This window comes from Neolamprologus brichardi, chromosome 12, assembly GCF_056152115.1.
Source record: "Neolamprologus brichardi isolate AB-2024 chromosome 12, ASM5615211v1, whole genome shotgun sequence".
In the NCBI taxonomy this organism is placed as follows: Eukaryota; Metazoa; Chordata; class Actinopteri; order Cichliformes; family Cichlidae; genus Neolamprologus; species Neolamprologus brichardi.
The window spans coordinates 8,931,852-8,959,654 of NC_142115.1; the positions used below are offsets into that span (position 1 = coordinate 8,931,852).

General features: G+C 39.8%; 1 protein-coding gene across 4 annotated transcripts; it reads right to left on the reverse strand.

Moving 5' to 3' along the window:
• Nucleotides 1-27,209, reverse strand: traf2a (Tnf receptor-associated factor 2a). Of its 4 annotated transcripts, XM_006797561.2 has the most exons (11): nucleotides 26,757-27,209; nucleotides 24,468-24,546; nucleotides 24,027-24,125; nucleotides 12,603-12,764; nucleotides 11,379-11,453; nucleotides 11,175-11,249; nucleotides 7,833-8,315; nucleotides 6,306-6,483; nucleotides 6,043-6,191; nucleotides 4,869-5,087; nucleotides 1-1,466 (listed from the first exon to the last, which is right to left on the reverse strand). In XM_006797561.2, the coding sequence occupies exons 1-10, from the start codon at nucleotides 26,942-26,944 to the stop codon at nucleotides 4,869-4,871; spliced, it is 1,707 nt and encodes a 568-aa protein (XP_006797624.1). In that variant the 5' UTR covers nucleotides 26,945-27,209; the 3' UTR covers nucleotides 1-1,466. The 4 variants fall into 4 exon arrangements, with proteins under 4 accessions (XP_006797624.1, XP_035766508.1, XP_006797626.1 ...); XM_035910615.2 differs by having other exon boundaries at nucleotides 1-5,087; XM_006797563.2 differs by lacking the exon at nucleotides 11,175-11,249 and having other exon boundaries at nucleotides 1-5,087.
• Between the last annotated feature and the right edge of the window lie 594 nt (nucleotides 27,210-27,803).

Here is a 27,803-nt window from a genome sequence, read left to right on the forward strand (position 1 = left end):
ATCTTAAAACCTTTAATAAGTCAAAATTAAATACAAATATGGAACAAATTTCCTGTAGTACAAAGAGTTTACTAACACATGACTTACTATCCACAGAATGTAGCAGAGAGAACAACAAGTAAGACTGCAGTTTGATGTCATTGCTACAGATGAAAGCTCGTCATCTTAATCTCAACATGGGCTTCGGATCCACGAAGAGAGAAACAGATATGTAAATAATTTAAACCAACCTGGTTTAGTTTGTCAGCTCTGAAGAGTTATTTGAAGTTCACACATCACATCGACATAGTGTTTATTCTGTTGCAATAACAGTGAGGCAGTGTGGCATTTCCTACAAGTCAGTATCGCTGATACAGCATAACATCAATCGGCTCAAATGTGACTTTGTTCCCCAGCCTGTGAAGGTTTTTTTCTTTCTTTTTTTCCCCCTCTATTAAACAGTTCAAGCTATAAGCTGGACCAAAACTGCACATGTCTATGTATGTCTGCATGTGACATTTAGAAGATGAAAAGGAAATGTGAAGCCCTTTTGTTAAGAAGAAATTTGAAGTCCTGGCTCACATCAGGTCGCACATTTTGTAACATTAAATATGAATGTCCACATAGTGCTTGCAAGGCTGCATCTATGAGCTCCGATCAGCGCACACTGGAGGGTCACACAAATGTAGCAGCTAATTCATTTGATGCTGCAGTTACACATGCAAAATGTAATCTACATAATGTGCAATAATACCAACGTATTCTAAAGAGAATAACAGAGGAAATATGTTTCTGAAATAACCAGAAAGCAAAAAAAGCTGCTAAGGTCAGACCGCAGCTGCATCTTGTCACCATCAGCTAACGCATGCTTTTAAACTGTCTCAACATATAACTTCTTCAATAAATAAAATCTATGTATTATTAAGATATGGTTAACTCACACACACTTCAAACTTGAGCACAGCATCAAAATTAGATCACACACACTCATATGTTTTATACTATATCAAGAAATCATAAAAAAATAAAATGCTGGTCTACAATATGAACCAGTGATACATGTATTTTTTTCCTACTGACACATCTCATGCACAGAGAGGTATCAGTGTCCTTTGACAGATTTAAAAACATGCCGATGTGTTTAGGTGCAGATGCCAAAAGCTGCGAGTTACAATGCGCTGACCTCGTTTTCCATTAAAGATAACATCTAACATTCACTAGTTTATGTATGTAAAGAGAAACATTCTTAAGTCACTTAAGTTTTATCACATCTAGTAAAGGGGCCTCGTAAAAGAAGGATAATAAAAATGCTGAATTTTAAAAAAATAAATAAATACACCGCACAAATCAAAAGCGTCATATTGTGAGTTTGAACTCACAGAAAAGCACATTCTCATCCTAATGGGATTGTGAAAACAAAACAAAACAAAAAAAACACTACAGGTACAGGCACTTCTTTTTTCTGTAAAAAGTAGGTCAGTTCAAACCTGTGAAGAAAGCCAAAAATAGGATAATATTACAACAACATCAACAATTTGCTCTTTTAATATCTCAACTCGGATTCCAACCCAAGATTTTCGTATCTCGCTCAGCTCCAGCCTCCACACGCCTGTGTCTGAGAACAAAGGTTACACCCATATGAAAATACAGCAATCTTGAAGTTTTCTGCATCTAATAACCTCACAGCATGAAGATTAAATCATTTAAGCTAAATAATATCAATTAAACGCTATGGTTTGTAACTTAAAGTAGCCTGTAAGACTATGAGCCCCTCTGTGACAAAAGAACTAGACGATGAGACTCAAAGAAACACAAAATGACTACAAGCAGTGTGTCCATGTACTCATTACATCTCAGTGCGTGACTGATTTATGCATGTCTGTGTACTCTTGTCTCTCTTTGAGGTGTTTTTTTTTGTCTCTGTACATATTTTAAATTCCCCTATGGGAATTTTCCATCACTGAAATTATTTTTCATATCTCACTGTCGTTGTACTTGGTGATGAAGTTTGTCCTATCTTTTTGACATTGCTTTGAAATGGTTTTCAATCTCTTCTGTAGTTATTTTACATATATTTATGTTTTACATTATTTGTGGAGTCATCTGGTCTTTGTAGTTTTTTTGCATCTCTCTGTGTCTTTGAAGTCATCTGAATCTCATTTTATTCATTCAACATATCTGTTTGTTCTGGGGCTTCTTGTGGGGACAGTTATTTTCTTTTTGTGGACATTTTTTAGCTTTAAAATTGCTTTGCATCTCGCTGAAGAGATGGCTCTTTGAAGTTGTTCTGCATCTCTTTGTCTCTCTTTGTAATTATTAGGTCTGTTTTTAGTTATTCTGCGTAGTCATTTTCCTTCTTTTAGATCGTTTTAAATCTTCCTGCAAATATATCTCTCTTGAAATTATGTTGATGATAGGTGATATCATTTTGTAGCCATTGGTCTTCAGGATTTTTCTTTGTAGGTCTTGTTTTGGAATAGTAATCCATCTCCCTGAATCTGTTTATTCTGCATCATTTTCTCTGCATATCTTTGTAATCCTTTAGTCTTTGTTGTTTGATCTTTGCAGTTATGTACTCTCTTCAAAATAGATTTGCATCTTTCTGTAGTTGTCGCTTTAAATCATTTTTAAATCTCTTTGGTGACATTCTCTTGATTTAGCTACTTATGGTCATTTTCCCCAGCTTGTGGTTTTGAATCACTTTGTAGTTATTTTATTAGTCTGTATCATAGTAGTTATTTTCTCACTTTGCATCACTGTATTCATGTTTCAGTGTAGTTTTGTTCTGACTTTGTGTTTCTGTGATCACACTTGATGTACTTTCTGTACTGTTAAAGGTACTGTTCATAGAGAAAATAATGTTACCCACTAGCTAGTAGGGGGCACATTTCCTTTCAGTGTCACCAGTTTCAGTGATTTGTCTCATCCCATCTCAGGAGCTTTTGAGAGTTTAACAAGGAAAGTGTCCCAAGTATCACATGGACAAACTGTTACAATATTAAAACCACTGACAGGGGAAGTGAAAAACATTAATCATTTCTTTACAATGTAATGTTCAGCTAGAAAAAAAACGTCCCAGTGGCTGTGGATGCTATTCTAACATGTACTAACCAACTTAACAATGTTACAAACCAAGCAATCGACATCAACTGGATTAGCTAGAACAAATACTTTTTTGAAAAAGCCAGAGATTACTATCAAAAGATACTTATAGACTTTTTTAGAACCTGTATGCAAATATATGTTTATTTTTAATAAAATATGTTGCATTTCCATTTGGGCAAATCAGCTCAACGACCATCTCTGTTACTATTTCATGGGCAAACAGCACACTGCTGCAAGCTACTGTATCTTCCACAGATCCAACATTAACTAACCCTGCAAATAACAAAAGAAATGGAACAGTGTACACATGAACACAGACACTCACAGACCGAACGTTCGAGTGAAATACTGCATTCAGAATTCATGGAATTCAAGCAATGCCCACCACCACAAAAGATTATCAATGAACACAGGAGTCTGAGTTGGAGGCACAGAATGGGGGGGGGGGAAAGCAAACCAGTTTGAAATTCTACTGCACTACAAACTGTGTGCACAGCTGCGCAATATTCTGTAGGCTACATGGGTGTCACACTGTTACAGTTCCTTTAACAGTGTGACAAACTTGACTGTAACGAAAGAAAAATACCAGCTTACCAAATGTTAGGCAATAAACTCAATAACGAGCCTAGACCTTGCAATGTATGTAAGCCGTTCAATATACAAAGCTACGGTGTCACTGGTCTAAGGTTCAATATTTTCAGTCATTTAGGACAGGTTTTGGTGTTGCAAATTTAAGCTAAATGCTTAAAATAAGCTACCAAATTAGCATTAGCTTCAACATGAGCACTGTAGCGGACAGTTGGTTTGTTTTTTTCTTTTTATAGCTGCTCTACCAGAATTTTTATATTAATGATTGGCCACAAAACTACATGTCATATAAAACAGCTCAATTACACAGTTTTAATTCAGTCACACCACTCTGATTCAGCCTGTTCCCAACAGCAGGCAGTTGCTTTCACTGCCAAACCTACTGTCTGAAAATAAATTAAGCTAACAAGATAGTTGGTAGCTAGTTTAGCTAGTTAGCTAACAAGCCACAAAAACCTTTTTAAGAGTTGGTGAAGACAAAAACAGTACTAAGGAGATAAAAATTATTTTTACCACATCACCAAGTTGTCAGACACATGTCTGGAAACTTAAATAAAATATTATCAGCTAAACGAATCTCCTGTTGTTAAATCTTTTAAGGGTTGCCAATAATATTAGAAAAATCTAATATTCACTAATGTACACTTGATTTGATGGACTTATAATAAGCATGTTAGCTATTCCCTATTATTTTGTCATTAGGATAGCACAGTTGTTTCAAAACACTGGCCAGTTATCAGGTTATCAGACCCATGTAGAGTACAAGAAGCCATAGCAATGACATTATTATAGTTGTCTAGTCACATTATTATAATTGTACATAGGTCCTGGAATGTTTTTATCTGTTCAAATGCGGATTGAGGGACTTCTTGGGGGAGGGAAAATAACACGTTATCAGCCAAATACCAGTATGGATGTTATTTTCACTTTGGTAGGTATTTGCAATTTTTGTCAAACACAAACTCAGTTCAATTGGTAAGATAAGAATGGCTACACAAGTTTTTGGCCAGTGGCAAGTGGCCCAAAAGAACTTGCTCTGGTCTTGCATATTGCCACCAATAAAATCATACCAAATTCAAAAGAACCAAATAAATGTCAAAAGGCAAATCCCAATTTCTCGTGATACAAAATCCTGTTGACTTAAACAGGTTAGTAGCAACAAAAGGCAGAGTTGGATTCATGCCCTCAACTTTTACCTAAAGGCCTGTTAGGTCTACAATGGCTTTGATGAAAATGGTGTCATCACGTATATAGGAGTTTTTAGAGTCCAGCTTTGAGAGCGGACAGAAGAGCGGACAACCACTGGCGATGTTCATGTCGCTGACAGGCCTCTGGAAGGATGAGGATGAAATGTCAGGCCTGAAGGCATCAATTATGTGCTCCCTGTTGTTCTGGTCGAGCAGCATAAGGGTGACCTGTGCAGACGTTAGGAGTGCAGACGCGTAATTACTCTCACAAGAAAAAACAATGACGTTGTTCAAGCAGATTTATGCATAAAAGCCCACCACTTAATGCCCAATCATTTCTCTGGAAAGCTGCCTTGACCTCAGCCACTGACATTAAGAATGTAGGTTTTAAAGACCTTGTTCCTTTCATTGACATGCGCTAATAAGTTCAAATTCTCAGAATGCAATTTCTGATTAAAGATTTTTAATGTGCGTTTACAGCAAACATGAACCAAAGTTTTGCCTTCTGTAACTCATGCAAATACACTTGCTCTAATGTTTTTGGAAATACTTGGTCACAACAGCCAATGGGAAGACATCCAACAATGTACATTAAGTTACAGTACGCATTTTTAGAGCTCTTAATAAAAAGACTAGTTGAATCATACAGCACAAGATGGCCACAATAACCATATCTTGTTTTTGTCTGCCAGTGCCATCAGGAACACAGCTTCCATTTCCTTCGTCCGGTGCAAATTTGTCTCTTTGCATCTAATTTGTATTTGCATTTGTATCTGATTTGCTTTTTGCTAGCCGATGTTGCCTCATTCAAAACTGACAATGATCACTTCCACCAGCGCAGAGGCCATGTTTGACCATAAAATTGCAGAAAAAAAATGTTTGGTAACTTTGGACCTCTGCCTCAGATTTCTGGATAAATGTGGAAAAACAATCAATGGATTGTTTCTAATTTAATCTTTGCATTTTCTGCTAATCTTCACAGATACAGAATATTTAATCCTGAAGAAATAAAGTTTAATTACATGATTCATGTTTAAGTACTTATGGGACCTGTGTGAAAATCTGATAATGTTTGACTTCATATTTATGTATAACTATAAAATCTCAACTTTTTCCTGTAACTAATGTTGTATGGAAAACATGCAGGATTTCATACATGCAACATGAATGATAAAGCTCTCACCTTTTGATTAAAAGGCCACTTGAGGAGTGCATCACTGTGTCCTCTCATCACCACAAAGAACAAAGACAGGTGGGTGCCTCGCCCCGTCCCATCACCATTCAGGTAGATCCGCAAGCACATCTTGTAGCCATATTTACTGGTATAAAAGGCTGGAAATTATTAACATCAGTACATTAAATAATAACACTAATAATCAAGTGTCATGTTACTTCCATCAGGAAGTGGAAATCCTTAATCAGGAATTCATCGTGTAATGTGGTTACCAGGAGAGAACATAGCAGGGGCCCGGCCAGCCACAGCATCCTGCCTCTTCTTGGTGAAATCAGAGATCTTCCAGACAAATATGCCGTCATAAGTGGCTGCGGACATTTCTCTCATTTTCCCCTCCATCTCCACGATGGACAGGTCCCTCAAGCTCACCGTTCTCTCCAGCTGACGAACCTGCAGCACAACACAAAAATGTCACGTTTTTAATTTAGCTCAATATGACACCTTTGAAGAAGTGCCAGCAATGCCAATACTCCGTGAGTGTGTAGGGCAAGAATTTTACTGTAACACAATAATATAAAACACATCTGAAAGATATTTTGGTAGTGATAAAGTGATCTAAAAAAAAAAAAAACAAGTTTTCTTTCTGTTACAAAATGGAAAGAAAACTGCAAATGAACCATTTAAGAAGAGATCAACGTAAAACAACATTAGGTTTGAGGAAAAAGCAGCAATAAAAAATTTCAAAAGCAAATATAAAATAACAAAAAAAAAAGGGAAAATAATCACAACACAGAAATCAAAGTGAAGGCATAAAAAGCCAATCTGATCTTGTCAGGAAGAATGTTTCAAAGAATCGGCAGCCTGAGAAAAAAAAATTCTGATCTGGTTATGAGTCAAGACTGTGGAATGAGTGGCTGAGTCCTAGCTGAGGACCTCAAGTTAAGACCAAGGCCACACTGTGTCAGGACATGTTTGATATGCAGTGCAAGCCCAGAGTGGACTTTAAAAGTCAAAAATCATTTGTAAAATGAACAGGAGTTATTCTTCCCTTGACTTGGTTTTGTTTAGTCTGGCTGATGGTGATGAAGGCGTGATGATTTGGGCTTACTTTGAGGCATAAGACCTTGTAGTCATTGAATCAACTACAAACTACTCGGCATACAAAAGTGCTTCAGAGTCAAATGTGAGACATTTGTCCAGCAGCTAAAGCTTGGCTGAAACTGGCTCATACAACAATGGTGCCAAGCAAATCTACATCAGAATTGGACAAAAATAAAGGAATCAAGGCACTTTAATGCCCAGTCCAAACTCCAATCCAATTGCAGAACCTTAAGAGCTGTAAATAAACAAATAGCTGCAAATCTGATTGAACTGAAGCCATTTTTAAAGAGTCATGTGACAGATGACTTCAAGTTTTTGTCACTAAAGGTGGTTCTACATCCTATTAAATAATGGGATGTACTCAAGGTTTTCACGGGAGTCTACACAGTCTTGTGATATATATATATATATATATTTTTTTTTTTTTTTTAAATCACTTGACCCATCAGAAACGACCTGGCCATGGTTTATGAATTGTTTTAAAGTGCTAACTAATGATAACAGGGTACAGGCATTTCAGAGAGACGAAAGACTCATCAATGTGTTTAGCCGCTGAGGCATCCTAATGACTTGTACTGTGGACTGCAAAGGGCAGGAAATAGGCCACAGTGAAAATCTTTACAAAAGATAATGTTTACTCTGTGGTAAAGTCAAGGGATGCATTGAGGATGCTCACAGGTCATGTGTCATTTTAGCACCTTGTTATTGAGGATTTCAATCTTGTCCTGATCCAGTCTGTGTTGGCGGTTGTAGGCCTCCATGGTAGTGCAGGAGCGCTCCATCTCGCGGTTGAGGACGCAGACAATGTTTTCGAAAGTGCTCACTTTGAGCTCCAGCTCCTGGCAGCGCCGGCTTAGCTCAGCCACTTTGGTTTTTTCACTCTGTAGCTGCAGTTCCAAAGCGGCACCCATGGCACTGGGCAGCGGGGTGAAGGATGTGGTTAGGGTCGGGGCACATGCTCCCTGCACAGGAGCTGCAACACACCCACCCAGCTGGCTCATCTTGAGTTCCAGATCCCTGAGGGACTGGTGGAGCTCCTGCAGCTTCTGGCTGGCCACCTCCAGGCTTTGGGGTTGCAGGCTCTCCAGGCTCACCTTGATGCCCATGATGAAATGCAGAAGCAGGTTAAGGTGTTCATACGAACACTGGCGCTCATGGTCATGGATCTTCTCTTTCTCCACCTTGAAATGAATGGAAGATAAAAGCAGAAACACATTAGGAAACTAAACAAAATCCTTTATTGTGTTTTATGATGATGTGAAACACTGCCACCACAGAAGAAAATAATACGAGCACAAAGCAAATAATGGAGAAATTAATGGATATATACACTATACAAAGTATTCACAGCTGTAACTGTTCAGATTTAAGAGATTGCACAGAAAAACATTTGCATATTACATTAAATAGATTAGCTACATCTAATAAAATGTGCATTTAATCAGGTTAAATACAACTCTAACATGTAAACTAAGTCCTTTTTTTTCCTGAAAAAGACTTTTTTGGATGACGTGGAATAGATTTTTGATCATTTCCTTTATTTTTGTTTGGCTTCATTTTATTTGTTAATAATGTTAAAAATTGAGTATAAAGGCATCTAAGTGGTCTTGAACACACAAGTGTTCAGATCTTTATCTTTTGATAAATATGGACAATAGTGAGTGAAAGAATTACTCACAGATGAACCAAAAATCCAGTATGTTTCGCAACTCAGCATGTCAATGCCTGGATAACTATAGTTCATTTACTAGTTAACAATCCTGTATCTTAATCTTATTTTTAAAGTTCAATCGCTGCTAACCATCCATCCCTTGCCCTTCCTGTTTGTTGTTTCCCTAGTGACAAGCTGATATCTGTTGTTGTAGCAGTAAATGTGAGAATATCTTACCCATCCTGGCACGTCCACATTGGCTACCTGTTCAGTATAACAACTGACTAATTGGGCTAGCTCTTGGAAACCGGGACTAGAACTTAGACTCAGTAACAGCTCCCAACTTTAGAACAGAACAATAACAGTGTTCGTATTGAGTCTAAAAACATAAATTTTATTAATAGACTAGAATAATCCTTTATTTTCATTGTACATATACAACAAAATTGTGGAACATGTACCACATTCCCAAATTAGGCTTAATTTAAAACTAGTACTGAAATCATGTTGAATCATTTTTTCTTTATTGTTTTTAATTGGCTTGTTCAAATGGTTAGACTTAAGATCTGAGACTTTGCTTCAGATTCTTAACGGCAGATCACTGGGTCTGTGAGAAACTTGATTTAAGATGCACTAGATCAGCAACCAGTTAGGAACAGGCTGCAAGCTGCAACAAAATCATCTACTGCCAATGTTTTGTTGGCAGATTCCACAGCTGGTGGTTCAGATAGAATCCAGTTTGGAAGCAGTGGCTAGAATGCCATATAGCACATCAAACTCAAGGCCTGCAGCCTAAATGTGGCCCACCAAATCATTTATGTGGCCCACAGGAGCTTGTGCATGATTGTCTTAAAATAAGTTTACTATATGCTGCTTAAAAGCACACATTGACCATAAACTACATCTCCCACAATGCCCCCGGTACTGGGGGCAAGAGTGATGTACTGCCAGATCTGTTATTTAAATATACATGTGGTATCCACAGAAACTCTGCTAAAAACTCATAAATCCATTTCAACGATCACCAAAAAGCCAAAACAGCACAAGATTAAAGAGCAGGTAAACAGATTCCACAAAAAGATGTAAACACAAAGTGTGGATCCCACGTACAGGACATGCCCTTTGGGTGCAAAAAGCTGACATTTCACAGATTGCGAAACTCCAGATTTCTTCACTCTCCAACCAAAACTCACTCAACCAGCAAGAAGACAAGATCACGATCACGTTTGAAAAACATTGTAATGAATTCTCACTTTCTTTCTTTCCCTCACCACCATCTCTCAGTGTGCTTCGAGACTAGTTTCCCATCACAACTCTCTATTTTCTGCCTTACTTGCTTGCTTATTATGCACCTGTCTACCGTTGTGTACAGTGTTGTCAGCAACTGTTTTTGTTTTCCAAAAAAAATAACACCTGACAAGAAAGTCTCATTTCTGCTACTCAGTGCCAAATAAATTTCAACGGTCACAATTTATGCCAAACAGCAAAACGCTTAGCTATGTGTCTAATAAAACCTCTGTAACTTTGTGAAAAACACAAAAGTTTATGTTTTTCACTTTCTACTATTAAAATCTCTGATTTTTATGACTACAGACAAACAACAACAACAAAATGGACAATCTGGGCAATGAGCTACCAGAACTTGTAATTTTACACACTTTTTTACTACTATTACTATTTAATAGTAATAGTATAACACCAATTGTGACATGGACATTATTAACAACTAGTAATAATAATACCAGTCGTTAACAGCAGTCCAACAACTTTCTTCATTCATCATTTATATTTTCACTCAGTATTTATAATAATTCAATACATTTCTATCAGAGCCTGTCACAAAGAAGGTTATCAACACACTTTTCAGCATAGTTTTTGTTGTGGAAATGAGCCCTGTCTCTACTGATGTGAAAGGATGAATGCTGCAATCAAAATTTTATTGTGTATAAACCAACTGTCCTTTAGAGAAAGTCTTAAAAACCCAATAGCTGAATACTTCGTATAGGCACTGTGCTAATATACAAACAGGCTTCCTACTCAACACCACAGTATTTGCATACAGGCGGGTAGCAACCAACGCTGCAACTGCTGAATACTATAATACCTTGGCTTTACATTATATGCAAACCACTGCGGAATATTCATACACTTTTTAATAGAGATTTTACACTGCCCAACTTTTGTCAAATTAAGGTTATTTTAGTAAATATAAGGTACTTACATTTTGTTGTTTTAGTTAAAACTGTTGGAAAAATGTTTTATAATTTAGTCTGCTACATGGAAGATTTAGTTGAATTTTGCCAAGGTATTAAATGATTCAATAGTTATGATGTTAACAGGTGATCAGGTGATACACATACAGCAAATTCTGACAAAAATGTCTACTTACAGACGTATCGCAGCCAACAACATGAAATCTGCATGGAGCTTTAAATTTACTGCAGAACTTAATATGGTCCACATACTGCAAAACAAAAAATATGAAAGAAGCTAATGATCTGTAGAATACGGTGTAGAATTTGATCCCTAGCTAAATGGCAAATGAGATTAATCTAACAGAATTATGAAAAAAACTATTAAATCTCTGCAGTACCTTTTCTCTGGGGATCTTTTTCTTCGCACAACCTTCACAAATCATTGGATACTTTGGACAGATCTCATCATGAGCCTAAAAAAATAAGTAGATCAGAATAAAAGAAAACTCTTCTCGTCCAGCTCCTTGCCTTAACTATTTAACTTAACATCAGTTTAACTATATAGATGCCTTAAGGCATGCAGAGGTAGTTCATACTGATATAAGAAAATTACATAAAGTAGCCAAATTAGATGTTATTGTTGTTAGTCCTGTTTGTAGGTGTACAGATGACTATCACTGAAATACCACAATACGGATGAAAGCTCATTCAGTGGTTACTGAATTTACTCATTGGTCATTTATGAATAGCTTTAAAGGTAAATATATCTTTGCTTTCCTTTTATTTCACTAAAAGTTCACAAACTATATTTGTATCATATCTGTGTGCTGGAATATGTCTGAGAAGGGTAAATTTAAATCCAATTGTAATGGCACAAAAACAAGTGTTTACGGCAAGGGTGGGCAACTCCAGGCCTCGAGGGCCAGTGTCCCTGCAGGTTTTAGATGTGTCCTTGAACCAGCACAGCTGATTTAAATGGCTAAATTAGCTCCTGCAGTTCTCCAGAGGCCTGGTAACGAACTAATCATGTGATTCAGGTGTGATGACCCAAGGTGAGATCTAAAACCTGCAGGACACCGGCCCTCAGGGCCTGGAATTGCCCACCCCTGGTTTACGGGTATGTGGTGACAATGAGTCAGCATTTCAATTCAATTCAGTTTTATTTATACAGCACCAAATCACAACATCAGTCACCTCAAGGTGCTTTATATTGTAAGGTAGACCCTACAATAATACATACTGAGAAAAACCCAACAGTCATATGACCCCCTATGAGCAAGCATTTTGGTGATAGTGAGAAGGAAAAACTCCCTTTTAATAGGAAGAAACATCCGGCAGAACCAGGCTCAGATCATTTCCCATGAAATATTGGACACACTTGCCATATACTTCTACATATCTTATACTTCACTGATGACTAAGTGCTGAGACAAGATGGCCATAAGATAAGGCTGAATACCATGGAAAATGTAATAAGCAAACCTTGAAATTAGAATATTTTATCATATGCATTTAATCACATATACTGAATCATAACATAAACGTCGACTAAATTAGCATCATGTTAATGTTTCAGAATGCAATAGCTTTTTTTATGATGCATTAACAGAGAGAAGCCTGACCTTGATATTCTTTAACAGGAAGGGTTCTTTGCAGTATTTGCAGTTGAGCGTTCTCTCCGGACACTCTCTCTCATTGTGGCGTTCCTGCTCATTGGCTCTCATGAGCTCTTTACAGGAAGGACAGAGGATGATCATGAAGTCACAGTTGCCCTCGTGGCTGGCCTGTAGGTGACCAAAACAACTTTACATATTGTCCAATTACTGTATGATAAAATTGTTTGTACGGTTAACTTGATGACGTTACAATGAGCAGATATAGTATTATGTTGTATCTCACATGAGGCCAAGTTAAACCCTTTTGAGGTGAGAATACTGACCAGGTAATAAAATAAAATAAAACATGTACAAAAAGTCGTTAAAACCATTTTAGAAGAACATACTCTAATGTTTCAGTTAGAAGCTGCATGACTGAGCCAAGTTCAACACTAGGCAATAGTTCAGTCGACCAGAACAGCCTTAATGAGTAGTCACACTACAGTGGAAAAGCAATCAAGATCCAAGATCTGCCTTACTGTCCCCTGGGAAAATCTCTCTTGTTGCCACATAGAACCCATTCCAGTCACATAAAATGCATCCATCCAAAAAGTGCAAAAGTTCATATGGGTAATGATGAAAAAAATATAAGTGTAAGAGTAAACTCCTGTACATACAGACATATAGATATGTCATGGGTCCCAAAACTGGTTATTCCAAATTAACAAATGATACTGGTTCGATGTCATCATTTCAGAATGCATTGGTTCTGCTCGGCTGGTTCCAATCTCCGTTTACATCATTGATTTAAAAAAAAAAAATAACCATCTGTTGTCGCCACAGGTATAATTAATTACTTAATTTCCTTCAATACAAAAATATTTTGTTTGTCATGGCTTACACAAGTAAAATTAACACAGAACTTAAAATGAATATATGAACACAAAAGCCAGTCAGTATCTGGCACACAAAAGTGTGTGCCAGATACTCCCCAACATCATAAAGTGGCTCCTGACAGTTGACCATAAGGATCCAAACCACCAACAATTAAAATTTTGTATGAACCATGTCAGAATAAACAGTGTATATTACCCAACAGATATTATTTGGCCAGAGGGGCCGATGGCGCGATATGGCAGCCTCGCTTCTGTCAGTCTGCCCCAGGGCAGCTGTGGCTACAACCGTAGCTTGCCTGTAGCACCTGTAGCAGGAGGTTGCGGTACCTCCCGCTACACCTTCTCTCTCTGGACATAATCTATAGACAGGGTTGTCCCCTATCTGCTCTTTCGCAGTGTAGATGTCCTGTTACCAACAGGGGTCTAAGTTGCACAGGACCTCCTCTTTCAATGAGGTTGTGTACAAGGACTATATCCCCACAATGGAGGGCACTCTTGTCATAAAATCCTTTACAATAAGAGCTCGTTGCCCGTTTGCATTTGCTATTCAGTATGCCTGAATCATTCCTGTCCACTTCTTGGCATAACCACTTGGTGTTTCAGCCTCCTGATCTTTAGAGTCCAAAAAGGAGGTCAACGGGGCGACATAGATGACGGCCATAAAACAAGTAGTAGGGGAAGAGCCCTGTAGCCTCATGCTTTGTACAGTTGTACACATTAATGATATGTGGTAGGTGGTCTTTCCAGTTCTCCTTTTCTTTTTCTCCCAGAGTCCATAGCATTTGCAACACAGTGCGCAATTTAGTCTCTCTGCCAGGTTTCCCCTGGGGCTCTTGAGTGACCAATACCAGATAACTGCCTGAGGGTGATGTTTGGTGGGATATTTGAACTTGGGGATGTAATCATTGAGAGAGAAAAAAAAAAAACACAACAGCGGCTGCCTTGCCAGCTTTGTTTTTGGTTGGGTCGGCCTAGGCACTCATACAGTCCACCCAAGGAGTTATGAAAGCTGTCAAGCACCTTAATCGTTCTACCATGAAACCTTAGTGGTAGGTCTGATCCAATATCAAAAACCAACTGTATGACCATGAGTCAGTGGAGTCCGAGAGAGGGGGTGTCAGTCGCTCACTGTTTTGTTATTCAAAAGCCGATAATCAACAGAGGTGTAGGGAGCTGTGGTTGTTCCTCACACATAAGAATGGGGCAGAATAGGGTGAATCAGACTTAAAAATCCATCTTTTTACCAAGAGTTCTTGAAAATCTTCTTTTACCTCAAGCCTTTGAGCTGTGGTTGTTTTGGTTTGTGTGGAAACAGTCTTTTGTGTCTCTGGTGGGCCCATCTTAATAAGGTTGGTAACATGCTGAATTGTACCGAGAAGTGTTCTCCTTGGTAGTGTGATCTCACGTTTGGAGTGGTTAGAGATCGGGACCTTGACACAAGGGTGACTGGAGTTCTGGACCTCCAGAAGGCCATTCCCTGAACTCAGCTGTGCTAGGACACTGTCCTCCTCTGTAGGTTATTACAAAACAAGGGGATCGGAGATGTCAAAGTTTGGGGGTACTCTGCACAACACCTGTACCACTCTTCCAGTTGGAATGAGAATATTGTTTGTCCTACTCTTACTGTACCTGGGTCACAATATTTACTTGCCCAAACTGGGTGAAACAAACAATGGCCATCACCTGTTCTTCCCCCCATCACAAAGGCATTGCATAAGAGGTTGACAACTGTGGCAATGGCATCACCTGAAAGTTCCTGTTCTTGGCTTGAATGGTGAGATTGGGATTGTTATTCCCTGCCAAGTTAACGGTGAGCTCTACCCAACAATCATAGGAGATGTTTTGGACATTAACTGCATAAAGATCAAGGTCTTCATCAAGAAGTTCCTGACGTGGTCTTACTGTATAATTGAGAATGTGGATGTCGGCTGATATGATTTTAGCTGCTTGGGTTCAATGCTTACTGGAAGGGCCTGCTGACAGGCTTCTGGCTTTCGCTCAAAAAAGACTGTCTTGTTTCCCTGAAACTTGGTATGCTTTAAGCATCCCACTGCTTGGTGTCCATGATCTACACACACAAAACAATGGTTTCATTCCTGCAGGTTTCAGACAATGGGCTGTTTTCCCTCTTCCCCTGCTCTGCCAGCTGTCAAATGGCCTGCAGGTCTCTTTCGTATGTTGTGTCTCTTGTTTTGCTATCACCCTGCCAACCTCATGTTTTGTAGCGTTGTCGTCTTTTGGCAGGGGAGTGGTCCTAGTCTACGCTGGTGCTCGTTCTCATCACTTATTATATTCATTACTTGACTTAGTATTTCTTCATCAGTGATGTGGCTATTTGAGAGGAGGGGTCTTAATCTCTGTTACAGATCAGCATGCTTAATCCCCAGGCCCTGGCAGATAGTGTGGAGAAAAACTAATAATAGTCTAAGGTGCCATATTTAATATGACTATTTCTGACCCAGCAAAGCCTTCTTAACCCCCTCATCAATTTGTTTACTGATGCTGCTATAACTTGTGTCAGAGCTTTGATCCCCAATTTCAAAGGTGCTGCCATCTGTGGTGTTGCACATGGCAACGACCAACTTTGTTGGTGTAAGAGCCAATTAAAGGTTAATTTTATTGGTACTGGTAAAATGATTAGAGGAGAAATATACATGTTTGATGTTAAGAATATAATTTCTAGTTAATTTCAAAATACTGTTTTGTTAAAGGTATAGAATATAGAAGTGCGACATTCTAATGCGCTTTTTAGTATTTTGGGCTTCCGGCACACTGTAATTACGTAGTGGGGGAGTCGGATAAGCTGGAAGCAACACAGTTTTTTGACCGAGTCTTGCCATGTAAATGAAAAGTTCCAATAAACATATTTTTTGCAAGAAAAGTACCTGGACTTGCTCGTGTTTCAAATGCATGTTGCCGGACTGACTCCTAAAGGTGGTACAGAAGAGTGAAATAGAGACGGAGTGCCGCCACTACATAAGTCAAAAAACTGGCTTCACCGACATGTGGAGGATCGGGTGCATGGCGCTCGGATGGAAGGGCGCAGCCTAGCGGAATGTAAGATAAAAGGCGCTGCTTAAGGATGCTGGCACAGAACCGGATAATTCTTTGGATTATTCTTTAGAAGAAGGTAACAAACTCTCTTATTATTTCGTGCTGTAAGAGGAAAAAGATGTCTTTCGGAGGCTCGTTAAGTTTGGTGGAAAACGAAAGTGAAACTTAACTGCGTGGCACGTTATGAAGCTGGTTTACACTATGTCTATTAAAAATTCTAAGCAGAAGACAAATAGTGTATGCAACTTGAGCCAATAAACCCCTGCAACTTATAAGATGGCAGATGAAAGAGAGGTGGGAAGAACATGTAAGTTAACAGAGAAGGCTTTGGAAGAAAAATTACAAAGATGTATTGCCTTAAGAAGACGAACATTAGGAACAATCACAGGCAAAATAAAGGAGATAAAGATAATGATGAGTGATGCTCAGAACCTTCAAAATGTGAAAGAAAGGATGGAAAGTGACTTTGCATTGGCTCTGAATGAGTTTCACAGTCACAATAACCAGGTCATGAGCCTTTTGTCTGAAGAAGAAAAAATATTTGACGAGGACAATTGGTTTGAGCCCAAAATGGCATCAGTAAGAGAGTTTATGAAAACAACAAAGAAATGGATAGCAGAGGATCATAAGCATATGATTCCAAATGAAGCTGAGCAGCAGGAGCACGTTACAGATGACTTGGAAGAAGCTGTTAACCCAGAAGACAGCGCATCACAGGTTGGAGCTAGAAAGGATGCAGTTCATAGCTCGCGTGGGTCTCAAATCAGCCGAGCATCTACAACATCTAGAGTTTCCTCCACTCGTGCTAAACAGGAGGAAGAACACGCAGCCTTGCTGGAACGAGCCGCAGCATTGAAGAAAAAGCAAGAACTTGAGTTGGAGTTGGCCAGGATTAGGCAACATCTTGAGCTTGAAACAGCAAGAGTTAAAGCGGAAAAGGAAGAGTTAGAGTTGGAGACTGCATTAGCAGAAAGTCAAGCAAAATTAAAGGTGCTCAAAGAATATGAAAGATCTGAAGATGGTCTGAGCAGTTATGTGTCAATACAAAGATCGCAAGGTCGAGGAGTTAAAAAGGAAAGAGTTGGCATAATGCTCCCACAACAAGCTGATGTGAGTAGTCACGCTAATTCACAAGTGCAAAACTCACAGGTACCACAACTGTCTCATCCAGTCTCCACTCATGGGCTTAATGCTCACGTTAACAGAAGTGATGATCTATTGTCAGTCATGCAGAAACAGAATGTAATCACTGAGTTACTTGTGAAACAGCAGCAGCTGGCTCAGTTGCCATCGAAGGACATTCCTGTTTTTAAAGGTGATGCACTACAGTATAAGGCCTTCATAAGAGCCTTCGAACATGCAGTAGAGCAAAAGACTGATAACGATCAAGATAAGCTGTATTTTTTGGAACAGTTCACTGCTGGCGAACCACAGGAGCTAATTCGCAGTTGTGTACACATGACTCCTAGCAAAGGTTACCGCGAGGCCAGATGGTTGCTACATAAGCACTATGGAGATGAGCTAAGGATCGCAAGCGCATTCATTGAGAAAGCACTCAAATGGCCGCAAGTGAAAAATGACGATGCAAAGGCATTAAATGCTTATGCTATGTTCCTGACTGGATGTCGCAACACCATGGAGGATGTTGAATTTTTGGAAGAGATGGATAATCCAACCAATCTGCGCACAGTGATATCCAAGCTGCCCTACAAAACCAGAGAACGTTGGCGTGTAGAAGCATTTGAACTCCAAGAAAAGAGGGGCAAAAGATCAAGATTTGCAGATTTGGTGAACTTTATAGACCGCCACGCTAAAATAGCTATGGATCCACTCTTTGGTAATATCCCAGACAACCGTGCAGTGACAAGCGGAAAGACTGACCAAAGGGAAAAATATCCAGCAAAGAAGGAGTTTCGAGGAAGCAGTTTTGCCACCAACATTTCTGCCGATAACAAAAGACTACAAGAAACAAACGTTAAAACTGAAAATTCAATCAAGACAGTGAGTGCCTTTGAGAAGCCATGTTTGTATTGTCAGCAGCCTCACACTCTTGCTTCTTGTGGCAAGATTAAGAATCAACCACACAAAGAACGTGTGGATTTCTTGAAGTCAAAGGGACTGTTTTGGATGTTTGGTTTATGGGCATCTCAGCAAGTTCTGCAAGCGTAGAATGGTTGTAAAGAGTGTTCACTAAAGCACCCAGACATTCTGCACATGGGGAAAAAAGAAAGTTCTGTGGAAACAGAAAGGAAGGATGTTACTGATGGTAATGAGGCACCTTGTGCTCAAGTTCCTGTCAGTCAAGAGACTTGTGGGCTTACAGGGGCCGGAGAAGAGGAGTGTGTGCTCTCTATAGTACCAGTCAAGATCAAATCTAAAATGAGTGATAAATATATAGAGACATATGCCTTTTTGGACCCGGGAAGCACGGCAACATTTTGCACGGAAGATCTACAAAGGAAACAATGTTAAAGGAAAGCCTACACGGATACTTCTAAGTACCATGAGTCAAGAAAAACCAGGAGAACAGAAACTCATGAACAGTTTTGTTATATCAGACCTGGAAGTGTGTGGGTTGGAAGATTCCAAGTTCGTTGACTTACCCAAGGTGTTCACTCACACTAGTATACCTGTGAGTAGTGGAAACATACCCAAGCAGTCAGACATCCAGAACTGGCCTTATCTACATGAAGTGAGGCTACCAGAGATAGAGGCTAATGTAGACCTGCTTATAGGAGCCAACTGTGCAAAAGCAATGGAGCCATGGCGTGTCATTAATGGACAAAATGGAGGTCCTTATGCAGTGAAGACCACCATTGGTTGGGTGGTGAATGGACCCATGAGAAAAGAACTAAATGACTCAGAAAACAAAGAACCACATTTCTCAGTAAGCCGAATCTCCTTAGTGGAAGTTGAGAAGCTACTGGTCCAACAGTATAACATCGATTTTTCAGAACGTAATTATGATGACAAAGAGGAAATGTCACAGGAAGACAAACAGTTTCTACGAGCAGTAAAAAAGACAACAACCTTCAAAAATGGACACTATAACATTGGATTGCCACTTAAGAATGAGAATCTTCAAATGTCAAACAACCATTGTGTTGCGGAGCAGCGGATAGCATGTTTGTTCAGGAAGTTTAAGAAGAATCCTCAGTTTTTTGAAGATTATAAGTGCTTCATGGAAAACATCATCACCAAGGGCTATGCAGTTCCAGTGCCAGACCACCAGTTGAGCCGTGACGACAACAGAGTGTTCTATATACCACACCATGGGGTGTATCACCCGAAGAAGAGAAAGTTGCGAGTCGTGTTCGACTGTACGGCTTCATACCAGGATATGTCTCTAAACAAGGAGTTACTGCAGGGACCGGATCTGACTAACACACTGGTGGGTGTTCTTTTAAGATTCCGTGAAAAGCCAGTAGCACTGATGGCAGACATTGAATCAATGTTTTACCAAGTCAATGTACCAGAAAAGGATGCTGATCTTCTTCGTTTTCTCTGGTGGCCAGATGGCAAGCTGGATGAGCCCATGAAGGAATATAGGATGATGGTGCACCTCTTCGGAGCTACTTCCTCACCGAGTGTCGCCTCATATGCGCTAAGAAGAACGGCAGAAGATCACAAGGAAGAAGCATCTCCAGAAGCTGTTCAGACAGTCCTGTGCAACTTCTACGTAGATGACTGTCTGAAAAGTGTAGCTACAGAGGAGGCTGCAGTGAAATTAGTCAGTGATCTTCGTGCTCTGTGTACCAGTGGAGGGTTTACATTAACAAAATGGACAAGTAACAGTAGAAAAGTGTTGATGTCAATTCCTGAAGAACACAGAGCCAACGAGGTGAAAGATCTGGATCTTAGGCATGACACTTTGCCAGTTGAGAGAACTCTAGGTGTACAGTGGAACACAGAAACAGATACCTTCACTTACACTATAAGGTTGCAAGACAAGCCAATGACCAGAAGAGGCATTTTGTCAGTCATTAATTCAATTTATGACCCTCTTGGCTTTCTAGCACCAGTCATCTTGCCTGCAAAACTTTTGTTGAAAGATCTCTGTAAAGAGCAGCATGGTTGGGACAAGGAGATCAATGAAAAGCATGCAAAAATTTGGAAAAAATGGAAAGAAGACGTTGTACTCCTCTCCAAGTTCCATGTGAGTAGATGCCTAAAGCCTAAAGGTTTCGGATGCACTGTTGTTGCGCAGTTGCACCATTTTTCCGATGCTTCAGATTACGCATATGGAACTGTCTCTTACCTGTTGATGGAAAATAGACAAGGCAAGAGACATTGTGCCTTTCTCATTGGGAAATCAAGGGTTTCTCCGCTCAAGCAAGTCACAATTCCTAGGCTTGAGCTGACTGCAGCAGTGATTTCAGTGAGGATGGACAGATTACTGCGACAAGAACTTCAAGTTCCTCTGCAACAATCAGTCTTCTGGACGGACAGCACAACTGTGCTTAGATACATTGATAGCGAAACATCTCGCTTCAAAACATTTGTTGCAAATAGAGTTTCACTGATTTGAGAAGCAACCAAGCCATCGCAATGGAAGTATGTGACATCAGCAGAAAATCCTGCAGATCAAGCAAGCAGAGGCTTAAAGGCAAAAGATCTGTTGGAAGGAGGTTCATGGATTCACGGGCCGAACTATCTTCTAGATGAAAACGAATGGCCAGAACAGCCAGTAAGAAAGAAGGAAAACCTTCAAAATGATCCAGAAGTCAAGACTTCAGCAACGGTTAATATACTGAAAGTTGGGGAAGGCATGGAACCAATGAAACGTGTGATTGACTACTATTCAGACTGGAATAAACTGAAAAGAGCAGTAGCCTGGATAATGAAGCTAAGGAAGGTGCTGTGGATGTTAAAAGAAGAGAGACAACAGTACTCAAAAATAGTCCAGAAGAATGAAAATGATCCTGAAAAGCAAAAGTTAAAGTTGCAAGTGCACATGGAGACGTTTAAATCTGCAATGGGAAAGAAAGCGCTTGCTTTGGAGGATCTTGAGGCTGCAGAATCGGTAATTGTTCGTTTCAGCCAGAAACAACATCATGGAGAGGAGATCAAAATCCTACAGAGGGGAGGACAGCTCAGTTGTAGCAGCCAGCTGTTCAAATTAGACCCAGTTCTTCGAGATGGGATGCTGAGAGTTGGCGGCAGACTCAATAAATCAGGCTTGCCAGAAAATGCAAAACAACCAGCAATTCTTTCTAAACACAGCAAAATCTCTGAAATCATTTTGAGAGACATCCATCAACGAACTGGTCACTGCGGTCACAATTATGTGCTGGCGCAATTGCGATGCAAATATTGGATTCCCCAAGCCAATTCGGCAATTAGAAAGATAATCAACGAATGTCAAACTTGCCGTAGGATTTCTGGAAGGGTTGGTGAGCAGAAGATGGCAGACTTACCTGAAGACCGTCTTCTACCAGACAAACCTCCGTTTACAAACACTGGTGTCGACTACTTTGGCCCATTTGATGTCAAGCGGGGCCGGGGTACTGTCAAAAGATATGGTGTCATGTTTACCTGCCTCACTCTCAGAGCTGTACATATTGAAGTTGCAGACAGTCTTGACACAGACTCCTGTATCAATGCGATTCGCTGTTTCATCTGCAGAAGAGGTCAAGTTACCATCATGAGGTCAGATAATGGCACAAACTTTGTGGCAGCGGAAAGGGAGTTGAGGGAAGCCATTCAAAGACTGGATAACGACAAAATAGAAAGAGTCCTACAACCAAAAGGTATAAAGTGGATTTTTAACAGCCCGCCTGCTTCACATCAAGGTGGAGTTTGGGAGAGACAAATTCGAACAGTGCGTCGAATTCTCAGCGCTCTCTTGAAGGAACAAGTGCCAAATGAAGATTGTCTTCATACGATAATGTGTGAGATTGAAAGCATCATTAATGGCAGACCTCTCACAAGTGTCTCAGAAGACATAAATGACGTTGAAGCTTTAACGCCGAGCCATCTGTTGCTGCTTAAGTCACAGCCCCTCATGCCTCCAGGTGTCTTCAACAAAAATGATGCATACACCAGAAGAAGATGGAGACAGGTTCAATATCTAGCAGATTTGTTTTGGACTAGATGGACTCGTGAATATCTTCCACTTCTGCAAGAGCGCCAGAAGTGGCTGAAACCGAGAAGAAACTTCATGGTCGGAGATCTTGTGCTGCTGGTGGACAGTTCTTCTCCACGCAACTCCTGGCTCATGGGGAGAGTGGTTGAGACGTTGCCAGACTCAAGTGGAACAGTCCGAAGATTGAAAGTAAAAACTAAAAGCAACATCCTGGAAAGACCCGTTAACAAGTTGTGTCTTCTGGAGGAGGCTTCATCCGAGCGATGAAGAGAAAGAATGTTTGTTCATGGACATTACAATTAGGTTGGCTCTTAATGATTAATGTGTAAGTTAGTAATTGTTTAGTTCTCCCACCTAACTAATTAGGGGCCGGATGATGTAAGAGCCAATTAAAGGTTAATTTTATTGGTACTGGTAAAATGATTAGAGGAGAAATATACATGTTTGATGTTAAGAATATAATTTCTAGTTAATTTCAAAATACTGTTTTGTTAAAGGTATAGAATATAGAAGTGCGACATTCTAATGCGCTTTTTAGTATTTTGGGCTTCCGGCACACTGTAATTACGTAGTGGGGGAGTCGGATAAGCTGGAAGCAACACAGTTTTTTGACCGAGTCTTGCCATGTAAATGAAAAGTTCCAATAAACATCTTTTTTGCAAGAAAAGTACCTGGACTTGCTCGCATTTCAAATGCATGTTGCCGGACTGACTCCTAAAGGTGGTACAGAGGAGTGAAATAGAGACGGAGTGCCGCCACTACAGTTGGCTTAAGGTAGTGATCAGTGGGTTGGAGGCTGCCTCACATCATCTGAGCCTCTCACCCAGCTCTTCATATAATCTTCTCAAGTCTTCTACTGACTGTTGGGTTGTATGAGCATGTGTATTGGAGTGGGCATGCGGATGCATAGCTGTGCTGATTAAATGAGGGTATGAATGCGGTGTGTGTTCTGGAATCACAGTTGATTGGCTGGTACTGGGTATGAATGACTTGAGAAATAACATCATCTGATGCACTATTGGTAAGCCAACCGAGGGACGGGTCTTAATATCATCACATGTCACATCATTCAACATCAACTATCTCTCCCTGTTCAGCAGTATGGGTCCCTGTTGCAGCAGAGTTTATTTTCACACTTGAGCTCCCTGCTTCCACATCCACTAACTAAGCCACCCTTGGCTGTAGCTGCATGTTGTCACTTTGGCCTCGTGGTTCTATTATCACTGGATCTGCTTCTCTCTTGTTTGTGTAGGGGAGAGATCCTGGACGAGCCCATCAAATAACCGCAAAACTGGTTATTCCACAGTAACAAAGGACACTAGTTCAATGTTGTCGCTTCCCAAATTTCCTCTGAGGGCAGGGGGTTGACATACTGAACTGTTGTCCTCTTATTGACCAATATAAAGAGCAAATCACCTCAAATTCTTTGACAGTTCCAGTCCATGTGCATCCTTCATTGGGACAGACAGCTGCCAAGGCCTCCACTTCTCTGCGGGCTGCATTGTCAGGGAAAGCCTGGGTGGGAAAAAAAGGAGGTTGTTGTCAGTGTTGTTTGGTTTGCATCTTCAGCTCCGATTAAGCCAGGATGCACCAATTTCATTTTTCAGGGAGATTCAGGACATATGGTCGGAGGATAAAATGGCTATAGCTGTTCCATCTATTGTTGTTACTGCTAAGACCTATAGAGCAGTCATAAAGTTTCTGTTGTGTTGGATCTAAACTGCAGGCCATTAGATTTGAACAGAAACAATGACTATGACATTACAGTGCTTTATAAAAATTCCAAACCAGGCCAAACTCTATTAAGAAAACTGCTAAAAATGCTAATAAAGTGGAACTGTAAGAAAATGTACTTACACCACCTTGCTTAAGGATCGAGGTGGGTTCCTCAAACAGGTCTTCTTTGATGCATGCACTGCATTTCTGTGGTCCACAACTTCCAAAGAGAAAAAAAACACATAAATAATAAACACTGTAGCAATGTCAAACTACCATTGAACATTTGGCATACAATGCACAGCAGATACTCTGGCCTCAGTAAGTATAACATATGACCTTAACTCAACTTTGTCTGAACACTCAAAATACATGTCATGGTCTTCAAGTATGATGGCACAATACAACAACTATAGGTTGAAAAACAACTAAGAGCTGGAAGAGGGTGAAAATCCAATAAGGCCTACATTTTTCAGATTAGAGCACTATATTTATCTGAAAATAACAGATAATTGAAAATTTCAAGGTCATTTATAAAGGGGAAAAATACAGAAATGTGATATTTTAAAAGGCACCTATTCTGAATTCTCTAATATTTGGTCAAACCCAATTGTAAACTTTTATTAAAAACAGCCTAAACTCTCTTAGGGAAGCTTTCTTGTAGTTTTTTCAAACTAGCCTTCAGGACTAGTTCTCCAGGCTTCTTTAAGGGCTTTCTAAAGCTCTTCTTTGGATGTTGGCTGCCATTCGTTTTGCTGCCTGTCAAGATTAAAAAGAGTGTTTCTATAATGCTGAGTTCCAAGCTTTGGGGAGGCTAGTCAATGATAGTCTTCCATTGTGTTTTTCTATCCAGACATGCATTTATTACACAGACAGTTTATTTCAAGTCAGTCTAGTACTGCACATTGTATATTTTACTCTTACAATGGTGAATGCCCATGTTAAACATGGTCAAATGATCAAATAGTACCATAAGAATATGTGTAAATAGAAAAGAAAAGCACCTGTGTTACACTTTTTTTTGTTGGCTCTGTATAATATCAGGAAGTGAGGTGTGGTGAGGTACACAGCATTGGAAACAACCACTCTGTGTTTGGAAGGGGCAGCCAATAGGAAGAAAGGTGGTTTTAAATGGAGAGGAGATGCAACACATTGCTTTACAGATGAATTGAGGGGCTGGATTAAGGCCCAGGAGTAACATAAATAAGGATCCATTTAAAATACCGCAAAGCTACATTAGTAAAATATTGAGCTCGAAAATAAGCAGAATAGATGCCTTCTTACTTTCAGAAGACTATTTTCTCTTTAATCACTCACACAAACATGATTTGTGTTGAATTTCTTTCATAGGTATATTAATCCAGTTTTATTTATTTTTATTTTATTTATTTTTTTACACCTACAAATGCAAGACAAACATTTGTGAAAAGGTTAGGGGGTGTGTGTGTGTGTGTGTTGGGGGGGGGGGGGGGGGGGTATTGTCCCACCTCCCCCTCTAGGTAAATAAAATGAGCACAATCATTATATCTTAGATTAGATTACACACAATAATTAGTAAAAGTCAGAAGTGAGTGTAGGGCACAGATGGATGTCTAACACCTTAGGATCTGTGAAGTTAAATAACTGATTCATTCTTGAGAAACAAGTAATCTAAAACATAAGTGAAACTGAAATTGCTCTCGTGTCATCACACACCTGCGCAGTGTGAGAGAAGAAAACAGGTGAGTCACTACAAAGGTCCACTCACGGTGCTTTAACCCTGTGTTTTCGTTTCTGTACCACTATAAATACAGAAATATATACATTTAAAAATGCACTCCTTCTTATTACTGCATTTGAATATATAAAACATATAAAACAAAACTAGTAAGAAATATTAAACATATATAAATCTATGAACAGCTGGTCCTTCTTAAAGCCTCAGTCGTTAGGTCGCCCGAATTTTACATTGAAAAAACTGGCAACTTTATTTTGGCACACTAGCTAGACAACAGACGCAGGGAGATAATACATTTTAAAGACACTGAGAGGTGCCAGACCTTCGAGTGAATTCGGCACAACACCGACCTGACAGTACTTAAAGCGCTGTCAGGTTCAGCTTCTCGAAATGCACACCCCTGGCTGGCTCCTGTGTCCTGCCGACCCCAGCAGAGGTTAGCAGGACGAGACTACGAGGACACCTAGCCAGTCTATCGCACATAGACACGTTGAGATATTATTTAGATAAGGACGCTATTCATTTATCACCTGTAGGTTCAGTTTAGCTGTATTTTGTTTGTAATTCAACTCTCTTTATACAGGCATACAGCGTTACACGTGTCAATAAATGTTACATGGAGAGATATTTGAACCAAGGCTGGTGACGGGATCTGAATGCTTATTTTGGGCTACATATATCTAGCTAGCTCACTAGCATCCAGGACTACTCACCTCACAATTTTGTTGAAACAGAACGAACAAAAGCGGTGACCGCATTGGGCTTGCAGGGGCCTTCTCAGAATTTTCTGACACGAGTTGCACAAATGCTTATCCTCCAGGTTGTTAGCCAAAATTTTCTTTGGGAAGCCCGGTTTGTTACCTTCCAGGGAAGATGGTGGAGACGGCTCCTGTGCAGCCATTATTCCCCTTGAACAATATCGGGGTACTCAGCGGGGTGTGTTCAAGATAGCAAACACAGCTGAATATGAGTGTAAAAATACCCGCAAGCAACGACTCATTGCTCTTTAGCAATTTATTAAAGCGTGTATACCTGCTTTGTTTATGAACAAATGACGACATCTAACTCCTCATCTGCACTGACAAACACGTCCAGGCGTTTTCATGTGATAAAAGTGACAGCTGAGGATGCTGCGCTTTACTGTAAGTTGCTACGTCTGCCGCTAGGTGCCGCAAGTCCAAAAGAAGAGCATCCGTGCGGGGTATCATCAGGAAGCTGGCTGGGATGAATTGGACGGTCTAGATTGGACCACAACAGCCGCGGCAAGCTCACTGCACTTAATCTCGGAAGTGCTATAGTTGCGTCTTGAAAATAAAAGCGAAAATCGGCAATCGGTTGTAATGTGAGAAAGTAAAGAAAATGGATCTTGTTCTACCCTAAAGCTGTCTGAAACTGTGCACATCCACGTGGAAAATAGCAAAATCATGAGACTTACCAGGTATTATGTGTTAATTCTCATTAGTATACACAATTCAAGAGAACTATTGCCCAGACTTCATAAAATAACTAACTTCATAAAATATTCTTTAGTTTGGTTACCGTAATTGTATTTCAACCAAACTCGGAGGGCTATGCTTGCTGGTAAATTTGTATATTAGTATTAGTATCTGTAAATTGATTTATTAGCTCATAAATGACCAACACCAAACTCATGGATTTTAGTAGTTACAGTTACCTGACATAAACAGTATAAAAGATTAAAGCTGCATTCTCTTTCATGGTAAGTAGGGGGCAACTCCTTTGGTTGCAGTAAGACTTTT